Source organism: Diceros bicornis, chromosome 18 (genome assembly GCF_020826845.1).
Source record: "Diceros bicornis minor isolate mBicDic1 chromosome 18, mDicBic1.mat.cur, whole genome shotgun sequence".
Taxonomy (NCBI): domain Eukaryota; kingdom Metazoa; phylum Chordata; class Mammalia; order Perissodactyla; family Rhinocerotidae; genus Diceros; species Diceros bicornis.
The window spans coordinates 41,786,646-41,799,798 of NC_080757.1; the positions used below are offsets into that span (position 1 = coordinate 41,786,646).

Sequence of the window (13,153 nt, forward strand, 5' to 3'; positions counted from 1 at the left end):
CAGGAGGAGAGAAAATGCCCAGATTCTCCTCCAATGAGAGAGTTTGGACTCCCAAGTTCAGGAATGACTACAACAAGCTCTCCTTTGGAGGTCTCCACATCATGATGCAAGCTTAACCACAACTCTAGGCTAAAAATAACACTTTCTATCAAGTCATCTATATTTTCCCGTTTGATTCTTTTTTTTTTTTTTTGTAAGGAAGATCAACCTTGAGCTAACACCCATGCTACTCCTCCTCTTTTTTCTGAGGAAGACCAGCTCTGAGCTAACATCCACTGCCAATCCTCCTCCTTTTTTTCCCCAAAGCCCCAGGAGATAGTTGTATGTCATAGTTGCACATCCTTCTAGATGCTGTATGTGGGACGCCACCTCAGCATGGCCGGAGAAGTGGTGCGTCGGTGCGTGCTCGGGATCCGAACCGCGCACTTAACCGCTAAGCCACGGGGCCAGCCCTTCCCTTTTGATTCTAAGGTCATTTTATACATGAAAATGTTGAGCTCCAAAGACGTGAAATGGCCTGCCCCAGGTTACACAGCAAGACAGAGGCAGAACCTGCCTTCAGAATCCTAACCAATGTTTGTTTTTACCAATGATGTCATACTGTCCTATTTAAAACCCAACATTTGCTTTTGTCACCTTTGATCTTGACCCCACCCCCAGTTCTTCTAACCCACAGTGGGCTCAGGTTCTTCTGGACCCAGCCTAGTGGAAATGGCTGGTTTTGCTTTCTGCCCCTCCTTGCTTCCTTCTCCCATCTTATCACCCAGAAATCTCCCTCTTGACCATGTTTCCTTCTTGGAAAGGGCAATCACAGGTAGGAGGGAAGGAATGAATTTTGTCCCTGGCCTGAAGTGGCTCTGAGGCTGCCTGACTCTTTTCTGCACATTGCAGAAGACAACCCTCACCAGGAGGGCTTTGGGGTTAATGCCAAGTGAGCCATCTCTCTTCTCTCTCTGGGTGCCTTGCTAAAGCAACCTCTTGCCCCTAGCTATGGAGGAGGACAACAGGTTATCAGTCACCATGATGAGAGCCTAAGACCCTGAGACAAAGATTTGAAGAGAGACCATTAAAGATAATTTGTGATGGGCAGGAATTAGTAAACTGGGACAACAGCAGCAGCTGAGTCCAAGGGTCAGTGTCTGGGAGTAATTTAGGAAAGTTTGGTGCTGACAGCTGTGCCTAGAGTTGAACGTCAAGCCAAACCATCTCCTGGGCTCCTCGGCTGCTTCAGTCTAACGAAGCTCTGGCTCAGGACACAGAGACAGCAGTGGTGTGGCAGAAGTGGGGCCCCAGCTCAGGCTTGCTGCTTCCCAGCAGTGTGACCTCAGGCAAGTCCTTAGGAAAGGAGGAAAGGAAACTAGCATCTGCCAAGTGAGTGCAGTGCCCTTTCATGTACATCATCCTCACTACAGTTTAGTGAGGAGGGTAATGTTCCTATTTTACACAGGAGGAAACTGAGAATAAGGTAACTGAAGTCATTCCAGGCTATATAGTTGTGGAGTGGGAAGGCAGAATTAGGACTCAGAGTTTCTGAACTCAAGCTCTGGGCTCTTTCCCTTGAGCTTTGACTTCTTTCTCTGGAGAATGGGCCTAATAATGTACCCACCCCATGAATTAAGTCACACATTGTAGGTTCTAACTCCCTCCTTTCTCACAACCTCTCGGTCCTGAAGAGTGTGGCCACCTTCTTCCTGGGAATGGAGTAATCTTACTTTTGTCCCTCCCTTCGATCCGGTTAGTGGGTCTGTTCCCCAGGAGGTGCCTCGAAGGGAGGGTATTTCGACTTTGATTTCTTCCCTATCCCTTCCCCAGGTCTTCCCCCGATTCTGGAGGGCCGGCTCCCTCTTCTCCGCCTCCCCGGTTTCGGCAGGCGGGGTGACATCAGTGGGTGTTCCCAGGGAAAGGGAACTCGGAGCTCAGCTCCAGGCGCCCCCTCCCCCACGGCCCAGGACAGCCCCAACCCCCAGTCTTAGATACTGCGGCGTTGAGAGGCCCTCTGAGCTCCCAGCCCCCTCCCTCTTCTCCAGGTCCCCTAGAGCAGCCTGCTACCCACTTCCCCACCTCCCACCTCGCGGCGAAAGAGAAGGGGAGACTACAGTCCAGGGAGCGGATGCTCCAAGACCCTGGCGAGTCCTGGGCGCCACGAGGCCGAGCCCAGGAAATGGATCCCGGTTCTGGGGTTACTAAGGGAGCTGTCCAGCCCCGTAGGGTGAGCTAGAAGAAAGGGTGGGCCAACGCCGACGCCGACCCGGCGGACGGAGCGGCGGGCGCCAGGACCGGGTGGGGCAGCGACTCCCCCTCCAGCTCGCCGGCCCCGGGCGTCGCCCCCGCCCCCCACGTGGCCGCAGCCGTCCCAGCCCCTGCGAGGAAACCGCGCGCTTCCTGCGGCTCCGGCCGGGGATATAGGCGCCCCCGCCCGGGCCCGGCTCCGCGCCGCCGCCCCTCCTCGCCTGCTCGCCGCGCGATGGCCTCGCTACGGGCGGAGCGCACCGCCGGCGGCCCGCGGCTGCCTGCGACCCGCGCCGGGCGACCGGCAGCGCTCCGCCTCCTCCTCCTGCTGGGCGGTGAGTGCAGCGCCCTGGGGCCCAGGCGGGAGGCGCGGGAGGCCCTGGAGGGGCGGGGGGCTGGACGGCCGAGGCCGAAATGGGCCCCGGGGTGCGAGTGCAGACGGCTCTGTCCTTCGGACGGTCGTTGGCCCCACAGCAGTGAGGGCGCAGCGCAAGCTGCTTCCCACTTGGGGAAAGCTGGGGTGCCGGGGCCCGCGGAGAGGTCTTGGGAGGTCTGGGGCTGGCGAGAAGGGAGGGGGTTTGGGGTCGGGATGAGAGTGAGAAGGAGCCTATACCAGTTCCTCTCTTCCCTGCACTGAGGCATCCCGTGGGGGCCTGGATTATTCCTCTTTCTCTATCTAGCCCTGACTTCCAAAGATCTCAGCCTCCAACCCACTGCCCCCACCCTCCCACCCCGCGTCCACGCTCCATTGTCCAGATCCCCGCCATCCCACCTCCCTCTCCCATTTCTGCCCACAGCTGTCCTGAAGCCCCAGGAGTCCATGGCTCAGCTTTGTCCCACCAGGGGCAGCTTGGAGTCGGAAGGTGAGTACCCAGCAGCTGTGGGAGGGTGGCCTAGGGCAAGAAGGAGAGCCAGGTCGGTGGGGAGGTCCCTTTCCCACAAGGCAGGCCCCAACCTCAACTGGCACCCCACTAAACCCCCCTCTGTTCTCTCTTGGGGTTCCTTGTGCTCTTTCTCCCTCTCCTCCCACAAAGCCTCCTCCCAGCTCTGGGCTGGCCCACCTCACAGGTGGGTTAGAAGACCCCAGGAAAAGTGTACATGGAAGCTCTTGTCAGGCTGGGAAGAGCTGTGCACATGGAAGGCATTAAAATTTTCCTGAGCTAGGACTCTCTCCTCAGCCATAAGTGTCTTGCTCGGGAAACTTTCTGAGGCTCTCCTCCTAGTTCCCATGTTTGAAGACAGGGACAGTGGTTCCTCAGTGGAAATACCTGGACCAGAGGGCCTGGAGGGAGGGGCGGGGTGTGGCCAATGTGCAGCATCTGTGTCCACAGGGAAAATGGTGGAGAACTATGAGACAAATGTCAAACTTTGCTGGCAGCGTTATAAGATTTATATGGACACTATCGAAAAAGATTGGTGTGACTGGGCCATGATTAGCAGGTAAGAGCAGTGCTGGAGGTGGTTTGGGCCAGCGACGGGGCCTGCTCCTTGTGGGTGTATGTTGAGTGAGTGTGGGTCACCCCTTTCTCTGGACCCAACCTCTCCCTCACTCTAGTCCTCTCCTGCCCCCAGGCCTTATAGCGCCCTGCAACATTGCTTGGAGCAGACTGCAGAAGAGTTTGGCCTGGGCTTCCCCAATCCTTGGGCAGAACAGATCATCTTTGAGACTCATCAGATCCACTTTGCCAACTGCTCCCTAGTGCAGCCCACGTTCTCAGACCCCCCAGAGGATCTGCTCCTGGCCATGATTATAGCCCCCATTTGCCTCATCCCCTTCCTTGTCACCCTTGTGGTGTGGAGAAGTAAAGACAGTGAAGCCCAGGCCTAGGGTGGCATGAACTTCTCAGCAGCCATCTTACTCCTTTCCCCTGCCACCACCAGGTCTCTCTCCTCCCCTCCCTACCTCTTTCTCTCACTCCCACCCCCACCACAGAGCCTTGGATTGGTGGAAATGGAAGCCGGGAGGGGTCATGGCACAAATTCTGTAATCTTCAAAATAAAGCACTTTTTTGTATACTGTCTCCTCCCCATCCCACTGGGGACTGTGTCCTTCCCAGAGTCTCTGCCATTCCCACAGGCCCTCAGCTCTGGGCAGCAGAGCTGGAAGAATCTGGATAGCCCCACTGTTTTGTTCACTAATCTGCACCCCCCCCCAGACTGCCCTCCCCCAAGGCCACACCCCTACACTCTTTCCTCCCAAGGAGGGGGGGCTTTCCTGCTCCTATCCAAACCTAGCTCCAGGAAACATGCAGGAAGAGACTCCCTTCCGGTCTGGACAGCAGCTAGGGAGGTGTGGGGGGAGGAGCAAGGGAGGAACCTCTTGCTGTGACTCCTGCAAGAAGGAAGGGGGCCACCCAGAAGCCCTGAATTTTCCTCTTCTTCACGGCTTAGTTTACTCTCAGGGCCTGGGAATAGGAACCCTGATCTGACCAATAGGAGTCCATCCCTGAGGACCTCAAGATTGAGGGCAAAAGGCAGTGGGGGCTTCCTCTACTAGGTTCACCACAGGACTCCCTCTCCAGGTCCCTGGCCCTCATCCTACATTGTCCTGGACCCTGGGGGTGTGGCCTACAGTCTGGCCACACACTGCCCCCTGGTGTCCACTAAAGCCAACAACCAGAAGATGGACGTTACCTGGAAGAAGCTCAAAGCTGAGGAGACTGGACCCTGGGGTCAGACACCTGTCATCTCCATAGCAACCACTAGTTCTTAGCTGGGCCCTTCTATCAGCTTCCTGAGCCATAGTGATACTGTTTTAAGATACTTTCCCACTTTCTAGTAACATACCTGGCCTCTGCAACTTGCCATTTCTATATACGGACACTCCTATATGTTCCCTGGACAGTGAGGCCCAGTTCTCACCAGGGAACCTTCACCTCCAGTTCTCCCTGGGACAAACCTGCTCGATCATCAAAAATACTAGAGAACAACTTCGTTCTCCATAAAGACACCTGTTCATTCCTTGTGGCACCTGGAGCCTCTTTAGGGACTTTCCTTACCCCCTTGTTGAAATATCTGCCTCCCTGAGTACATGCATATCCATTTCCTGGGACATGTCTATTTCAAAGATATATACCTGTATGCTTCCTGGAATGTATCCATTCATTCTCTGAGACATACTTCTCCTCTCAGGACACATCTGTCTCTCTAGAGACATACCTGTTCCCTAGGACATTTTGAGTTTTTACCTGAGATAAATCTTTTCTCTATTTTCCATGAATGCATCTGTCTTCCCCAATGCTATATCTATCTTCTTCTTGGCCCATATTTGCCTCCATGCATTTTAGTAATATACATCAAGGGCATGCTGGTATAAGACATTGTGTATGGTATATTGTATTGGAAAGATAAGTTAGATAGGGGTTGGTTTCTGCTCTCAATAGCTTTCATCTAGTAAGGGAGCTGACATGTGCACAAACAAACAAAAACAATGGAGTGTGTGATGAGTATCATACAAGGGATACAAGCCAAATATCTGAGTGCAAAGGAAGGAGGGGTCACATCTAGCTGAGGTGTGATCACAGGAGGGTGACTGTGGAGTTGGTACATGACTAGGCCTTATATGGAGTACATTTCCCCAGGGGAAAGAGTAGAAAGGGAAGTGAATTAGGAAATAATTGCAATAATCCAGGCTTCAGAAAATGAGGACGTGGGCCAAAGGAGTGGTGAATGGGGAAATGGAAGATAATTAAAAAGTAGGATAGATGATTGAAAACAGGGAGGGAGTCAGCAGGGCTTTGGAGGTGAAGGAGGTGAAGAAGAGGAGAGGTTAGAGCTGACTCAGGCTTTGAAAGTGAGTTACTAGAACAGTGATGGAAGTAATAATAGAAAACAGCCATTAGAAGGAGGAGCTGGTGTGAAAAAAAGGATGTACAATGTGAGGTAACAATGGAACAAGCTGTTATGTCCCAGAGAAAGTTAGAAATGGGAGTAGTGGTGGTGGTAGTAGAAAGAGGTTGGAGCTGGAAATATAGGTTTAGGAGTCTTCTGCACAGAACTGCTATGTGAAGCCATGAGAGGGATGAGAGTTCTAAGAGTGAAGGTGTTTTGAAAAGAAGGCTGAGGTTAGGTTCTTAGGAAACACCCACATTTAAAAAATGAAAGGGAAAGATCAGAGAGACAGTAGCAGAACAAGGATAAAGCAGTGCCACAGAAGCAAAGGAGGTGGTGCCCTTTGAGAGAACATTATCAATTGAATGGTTCTTCCATTCATTCAACAAATATTTGTTGGGCACTTCTATGGACCAAGAACTGCACAATGAAGGATGGACGTGAGTGGGGAAAAGGTTAGAGATAAGATAGGAAATTGAGAGGGTGGCAGAGTCAAGGAAATTGTGCATATTTTCAAACAGGGATGACCTGAGCATGTTTGTAGACTAGAGGAGAGGAGCCAGAGGAAAGGAAAAGAGAGAAGATGATACACAGAGAAGTCCTGGAGGAAGTTGGAAAAGAGAGGCAAGAAGACCTGCCAAAAGGTTGGCCTTGTAAAGGAAAAGTGATGCTTCTTCCTTTGAGTCCAAAAGAAAGGAGTACAAGTGGAGAGAAATTTTTAAGGGATGAATCAAGTGTGGTGACAGACAGAGAGGGAAAGATTAAGAGGTTCATATGCATGGCCTCAGTCTCATAAAAGTAGAAGGGAAGGACATTCTGCAGAGAGGGGGGAGATGGGGACAGGTGGAATGCCTTGATGAGTGGAAAAGTTTGAAGAGTTACCTTGAGGTACGTGACAGGGAACCAATGAAAGACACTGCTGGGTTGCACTGAGAGCCCAGCAGCGAGGTTAGTCAGAGAATCTGAGGCTCAGCCAGCATGTTCTGTGATTTTCTTCCAGTAATACTCCGCGGCCCAGGAGTGAAAAAGAGGATGGTGGTGGGGGCAGGGAACAACAACCCTGGTTTGGAAACTGACCAGTTGGTAGGCAGGCAAGAGGACAGAATTCAGTAGTCTAAACTGGGTAAGGAGTCACGTAAGACTAAAAGGAGTCTGGAGACTTGAGGCTAGGAAAGTGAGGAGTGAGAGAGGTAAGAGAGAGATGGCAGTGGTCAAAGATGGCAGCTCTGAACCATGGAATCTGAATCAGCCGTTTCCAGTGATAAAAACTACAAATGTGCTCCCATGGTTGGTGCAGGAGAGGGAGGAATGGTGGAGTAGGACATAGGAACTGAGAAGGGGTTTAAGTTAAATGGCAATTGACACGAATGTTAATATTAAAAGAAGCTTAGCATAGTGGAAACAAGCCTAAGCTGGGGTCTGGAGACCTGGGTTCTACTTGCAGTTCTAACAAACTGTGCTGCTTTGGGGAAGTCATTGCTCTTCTCTGGGGTCGAATCAGAAGACTCTTCAGGGCTCTTTCTGCTCTAAATGGTAAGGACTTTTAGGATAATGGCAAGGGAGTGGCTAATGAGGAAGATCCCTCCTGTGGGGCTGCCCCCTGCCCCGAGAGGCGTCCGGAACCTTTCTGCTGTGCTTTCTGCCCGGACGTGCTGAAGCGGAAACCGGAAGTCCTTTGCCGGGAGGTTCTGGGTTTCCTGGTTACTACGATGGCGATGAGTTTCGAGTGGCCGTGGCAGTATCGCTTCCCGCCCTTCTTTACGTGAGGCTCAGACCCCGAGAAGTCCCGCTGTGCCTCCCTCCCCTCCCCCGGACCCGGGCTCAACCCTGATGCTTCAAATGGGGAGGGGGAGAAAGGATCTGGTCGCCACCACCCTCAGTCCCTCACTTTGTCCCCCAAATGCGCCTCCGGCAAGTGCTGCCTCTCACCCTCTAATTCCGCGCCCCACTCCCTTCACCCGGCAGGTTACAGCCGAACGTGGACACTCGGCAGAAGCAGCTGGCCGCTTGGTGCTCGCTGGTCCTGTCCTTCTGCCGCCTGCACAAACAGTCGAGCATGACGGTGATGGAAGCTCAGGAGAGCCCGCTCTTCAACAACGTGAAGCTGCAGCGTATCCTCCCTCAGACTCTTCCACAGCCCACATACATGCGCTTCCACACTGTACCACATGCCCCGGCTTCACACACCCCCTTCACTCACGGTGGGCAGGTTCGCACCCAAACTAGACTTGGGAAAGAGCTAGTATGTGTAGCTGACATCCATTTTACCCCCAACCCAAATGCAGCACCAAACCGTCTTGTCCCAGGCACTGATGAGTACCCACATGTCCTTCAGGTCTTCGAATCTCTGCCCTGAAGCCAAGTCCCAAGCTTTTCAACCTGAGCCCTTTTGACTCTTTGAATCTCCTGTCCTCTTCTGTGTGAGGCTCAAACTCTGTACTACCTTTAGTAATTTTCTCCACCTACTCTCCTCCTCCCGGAAAGTAAAGGTCATTTGTTTTTGCTGTCTGATGCATACCTAAAATATCTGTGGAGAAAGGCTGAAGGAAGGAGAGAGGTCAGAGGGTGAGAAATAGTAGTACTTTTCATTTTCTGAAGCTCCTCTTCTTCTTCTTCTTTTTTTTTTTTTGGTGAGGAAGATCAGCCCTGAGCTAACATCCATGCTAATCTTCCTCTTTTTGCTGAGGAAGACCGGCTCTGAGCTAACATCTATTGCCAATCCTCCTCCTTTTTTTCCCCAAAGCCCCAGTAGATAGTTGTATGTCATAGTTGCACATCCGTCTAGTTGCTGTATGTGGGATGCAGCCTCAGCATGGCTGGAGCAGTGGTGTGTCAGTGCACGCCCGGGATCCAAACTCGGGCCACCAGTAGTGGAGCGTGTGCACTTAACCGCTAAGCCACAGGGCCGGCCCCTGAAGCTCTTCTTTTTGGTTGGACTGGTTCCTCTTTACCTTCCTCCCCTGAATATGCAGGAAATGCCAGCTTATATCCTGCTGGGGAATTGCACATACATGTGTGTGGGAGGAAGAGGAAGGGGGCAGGTGGTTCTCAGCATGAGACTGGCTCTGAGAATTTTTAGCCCACCCAATTCATCCCATTAACACCATGCCCTTAACCTTAAACCAGGGAAGCTTCCTGTGGAATCAATCCAGGTTGTATTAGAGGAACTGAGGAAGAAAGGTGGGTTCGGTTCCCCAGATTCCATATTTTTCCTCCTTGTGGGGTTTTCCTGAGGGCACATTAGCACTAGTCTTTTCTTTTAACAACTTTTTTCTCTCCCCTGGCTTGGAGCCCAGAGTGTTCTGTACAGTAGACAGCCCAATTCTCCAGGTCCTTTCCCCTATTGGTGTACATAATTGAAATCTCTCCATCTGTGCCCTAAGACCTGAAGAAAAGTAGGAGAATGGGTGCCTTGCAGATAGTAATAGTAACACAAATCTTGGATTTATCTTTCTGAAAGCTGAGTCTCTTCCACTCCCTTCCACCTTGGGTTTCTGCCTGTTTGTCCCTTCTTAGAGCATGATGCTTTCATAAGTATCTATTTTGCAGGAAACCTCGAGTGGTTGGATAAGAATAAGTCTAGCTTCCTGATCATGTGGCGGAGGCCAGAAGAATGGGGAAAGCTCATCTATCAGTGGGTGAGACTATTCTGCCGCAGTGACCCATGGTAAAGGAGAATTGTACCTGTGCTCAGCAGATACCTGGTGTTCCCAGATCCAGACTGAGCAAAGTGGGAGGGGACAGAAAGAGGAAGCATAGGTCTTCCAGGCAAGCCTCTTTCAGTGACTCAATTTCCTTGGCTGCATAGAACTTCCCTTTCTTTGCCTGTAGGAGGCCAGAGGCTATGTGAGGCCATGTTTGGAGAATGCAGTACTGGGAACCACTAGTACTATTGTTGGCTGGAGCCTCTGGCCACAGAAGATAAATGGGGAAAGGAAGGGAGGAAAAAAAAAAAGCAAACCTAGGGCCCCTCCCCCACTGCACCCTTATGGGGCTGTCCACAATATGAATGAGACGTTCTGAACCAGTGTGGGTGTGGGGACAGACTTTTTCCCCAAAATTTGCAGCCACCACCAGCCCTAAACATTACCAAAAGAGAGAGGAGGGGAAGAAGCATCAACAACCCAAATATAACAAACACACACCACCCATTTCTGAACAGGAAAACAACCAGAATGAGAAGTCACTCCTCACACACGTGAAGGCCTGAGGTTTAGTGGTTCTGAATGTGTGTGTACACATATAAATATAGCACCTGTAGGGTTTGTGGTTTTTAGGCCACTCCTCTGCAGAGGTGACAGTGAGCCCTGGTTTGGGAATAGGTGCCATTCCTAGGTCAGAGAGGTGGAGCTAGTGAGTTTACCTTCTCTCAGAAGATTCCTGGTCCTTATTCAGTCCCATTTTCTGTGTCCACAGGTTTCCAGGAGTGGCCAGAACAACTCCGTGTTCACCCTGTATGAACTGACCAATGGGGAAGACACAGAGGATGAGGGTAATGCTTTTCCCTTTTCCCTCAGTTTTGTCCTCTGAATCCTCCTCTCTTTAATCCCTGTTTAACTGGCATTCAGACTTCCCATTTCTCTGCCTTTGAATTCCAGATACTACACAATACAAGGCTTCTTAACCCATGTCCAAGGTTTCCCTAAACCACCTGAATTCACATGCAAAAAACCCCCAAATTTTGTTTGTGGGGGTGTGTGTACGTTTTTCTAGGGATAGAGTCCATATAGAGTTTCAAGGGCATCTGTGACCCATGAAAAGTTAAGAATTACTAGCGTAGATGCCGAATGAGGAACCAGGGCGGGAGATTAAGCCTGAAATCTCATTCCTTGCTGACTCAGGCTTTCTTTCACCCTTTATTCTTATAGAGGGCTCAAAATCTGTGGGCGTCAGCTGAAGGGATTGGGCCAACACCCCCATCCCCACCCCCAGCCCTTTTAAATACCTTGGTTTCTGGCCAGGCAAGGATTTGTATACTGTTTGATTTTTATATAGTGTAAATACTCTCTTAGCTCTTTTATCTCTGACTTCATATTTTGATCCCCAGGATCACCAGAAGTTCCAAACTTAGGTGGGGGAAAAGGGGCAACTCCCCTTTCTCCCAGGCCCTGGCTGCCCCAACAGAGTTGACAGTTCTTGGCTATTCCCCCCTGCCCTGCAGGCCTCTGCTTGCTACTCCCACCATCACCCATGACTTCAGTGCTGCAGCCTTGCCCAGCCCACCACTCAGGCTGGGCAAAGCTGGAGGCGTCCTCAGAAAGCAAGCTCCCTGACGCGAGAGCTGGGCCCCCGCAGAGGGTGAGGTGTACAAGCCTGTTAGGGCTTGCCTCCTGCCTCTCACATCTCCCTGCAGTGTCTTGCCATATCTCCAGATACTCAGCTGGCTCTGGGCTCCCAGCCTCGTTCCTTTTAACTTGGAAAGGGCAGATAATCTGTGCTGGACCTTAATAGTTTCCTGGCTTGAGGTATAGTGTACTTCTTTGTGGTAGGACAGGTCCTCCTGATGGGTACAGATGTGCAACTAGGGTCAGTGTGAGTGACAAGGGCCTAGAGCTCCCTAAGCTTGTCAGTTCCCCCTCTTTGTGGCCCACAAGCAAATGGTGTCACTGTGTGCATCAGACACTAATGGGGGGGGAGCACATGAGGGTGGATTTTGACTGAAGAACCAGGAGAGGGGAAGTAAGCATGAATGCACGTTTCATGCTGACTCAGGCTTTCTTCCATCCTTTACTCCTAAGGAGTGCCCAGGAAGGGTGGATGGCAGCTGCAGCAGTATAGACGGTACATGTATACCCTGGCCTCACAAGGTCTCAGCTCCCAGCTAGACTACTGTCCTCAGAGGCTTTGAGCCCCGAGGAGCTGAGTGTCCCTGACTGCCCATATCTCCCTGTCCTGTCCAGAGTTCCATGGGCTGGATGAGGCAACCCTACTGCGGGCTCTGCAGGCCCTACAGCAGGAGCACAAGGCCGAGATCATCACCGTCAGCGATGGCCGAGGCGTCAAGTTCTTCTAGCAGAGACCTATCTCTCTTTACTTCTTACCTCCCACCCTTCCAGGGCTTTCAAAAGGAGACAGACCCAGTGTCCCCACAGACTGGATCTGTGACTCCACCAGACTCAAAGGGCTCCAGTTCAGGCATGGGTTTCCTACTTAGTCCATGTGTCTGTCCCTGGGAAAGGGCAAGGCTGAGCTGCCAGGGAGAAAAGATGTGCTGCTTCTTGCCCCACCTCCTCTCCTGCCCTAGACTGTCCCTGAGCCAGGGTCTGTAAACCTAACACTTCTCATGTGTTCACACACATAAGTACGTACACACACACGCCTGCAGAATATTCTGTTTCTCCCCCCTCCCACCCCCTCTCCTCTCAGGCTGGTCCTGGATCCTTCCTGGGGGATGGGGGAAGCCCTGGCTGCTGGCAGCCTTCCAGGCACTATGAAGATAGGAGGCCCAAGAAGGGGCCTGGCAGTGGGAGGTGGGGCCAGACACTGATTTATGATATTAAAAAGCTCAATCCCACTGCCTGCCTCTGAAGTTACTACTGGAATGGGCATGGGGAGGGCTGTGAAGTGTTACCCCCTGAGTGAATCCCAGCCTAGGAGAGGGGAGAGAAGGCCTGTGGCCTTTGTAAATGAAAAGGTCCTCCAGTGCTGGCAGGCTCCAGGGAGCCTGTGGTTTTACATCTGCTGGGTGGGCTGTGTGGGGGAGTGCTGATGGAACACAGCTTGGGGACAGACTGCTTTCTGTCTCTGAATTGGAGAACTTAATAGCTTCCCCTTCCCTCACCATCTCCCCCATGAAAATCCTGAACTGCTCTGAAGCCCCTCCCTCCATCCATCTGGTCTGGATGGGGTAGTTGAGGCCAAGGGGAGCTGAGGGGGAGTAAACCGGATATGGACTTTGGTTTATTGGAATCTTTGGCAAACAGAAGGGGGAGGAAGGAGAGCCCGCAGAGCAAAAACAGCCACCCTGGCCAGGGCCAGGCTGCGGTGACCGGGTCCTTGGTTTTGGGGAGGGGTTTGTCCTGGAGTGCACACACCCATCACTGTGCAGCCCAGAGGGATGACGGTGGCAGCGGCTGCGGCATTGGAGAAAACC

At 52.1% G+C, this 13,153-nt stretch overlaps 2 protein-coding genes across 2 annotated transcripts; both read left to right on the forward strand.

Annotated features, from left to right (window-relative positions):
• The first annotated feature begins 1,994 nt into the window (after positions 1–1,994).
• RAMP2 (receptor activity modifying protein 2) lies at positions 1,995–4,243 on the forward strand. The gene is made up of 4 exons (XM_058559415.1): positions 1,995–2,564; positions 3,027–3,092; positions 3,561–3,669; positions 3,802–4,243. Exons 1-4 carry the CDS (start codon positions 2,465–2,467, stop codon positions 4,055–4,057), a joined length of 531 nt encoding a protein of 176 aa, XP_058415398.1. The 5' UTR covers positions 1,995–2,464; the 3' UTR covers positions 4,058–4,243.
• Positions 4,244–7,716: 3,473 nt separating this feature from the next.
• Positions 7,717–12,574, forward strand: VPS25 (vacuolar protein sorting 25 homolog). The gene is made up of 6 exons (XM_058561050.1): positions 7,717–7,822; positions 8,026–8,171; positions 9,187–9,240; positions 9,610–9,698; positions 10,477–10,552; positions 11,961–12,574. The coding sequence occupies exons 1-6, from the start codon at positions 7,770–7,772 to the stop codon at positions 12,071–12,073; spliced, it is 531 nt and encodes a 176-aa protein (XP_058417033.1). The 5' UTR covers positions 7,717–7,769; the 3' UTR covers positions 12,074–12,574.
• The last annotated feature ends 579 nt before the right edge of the window (positions 12,575–13,153 follow it).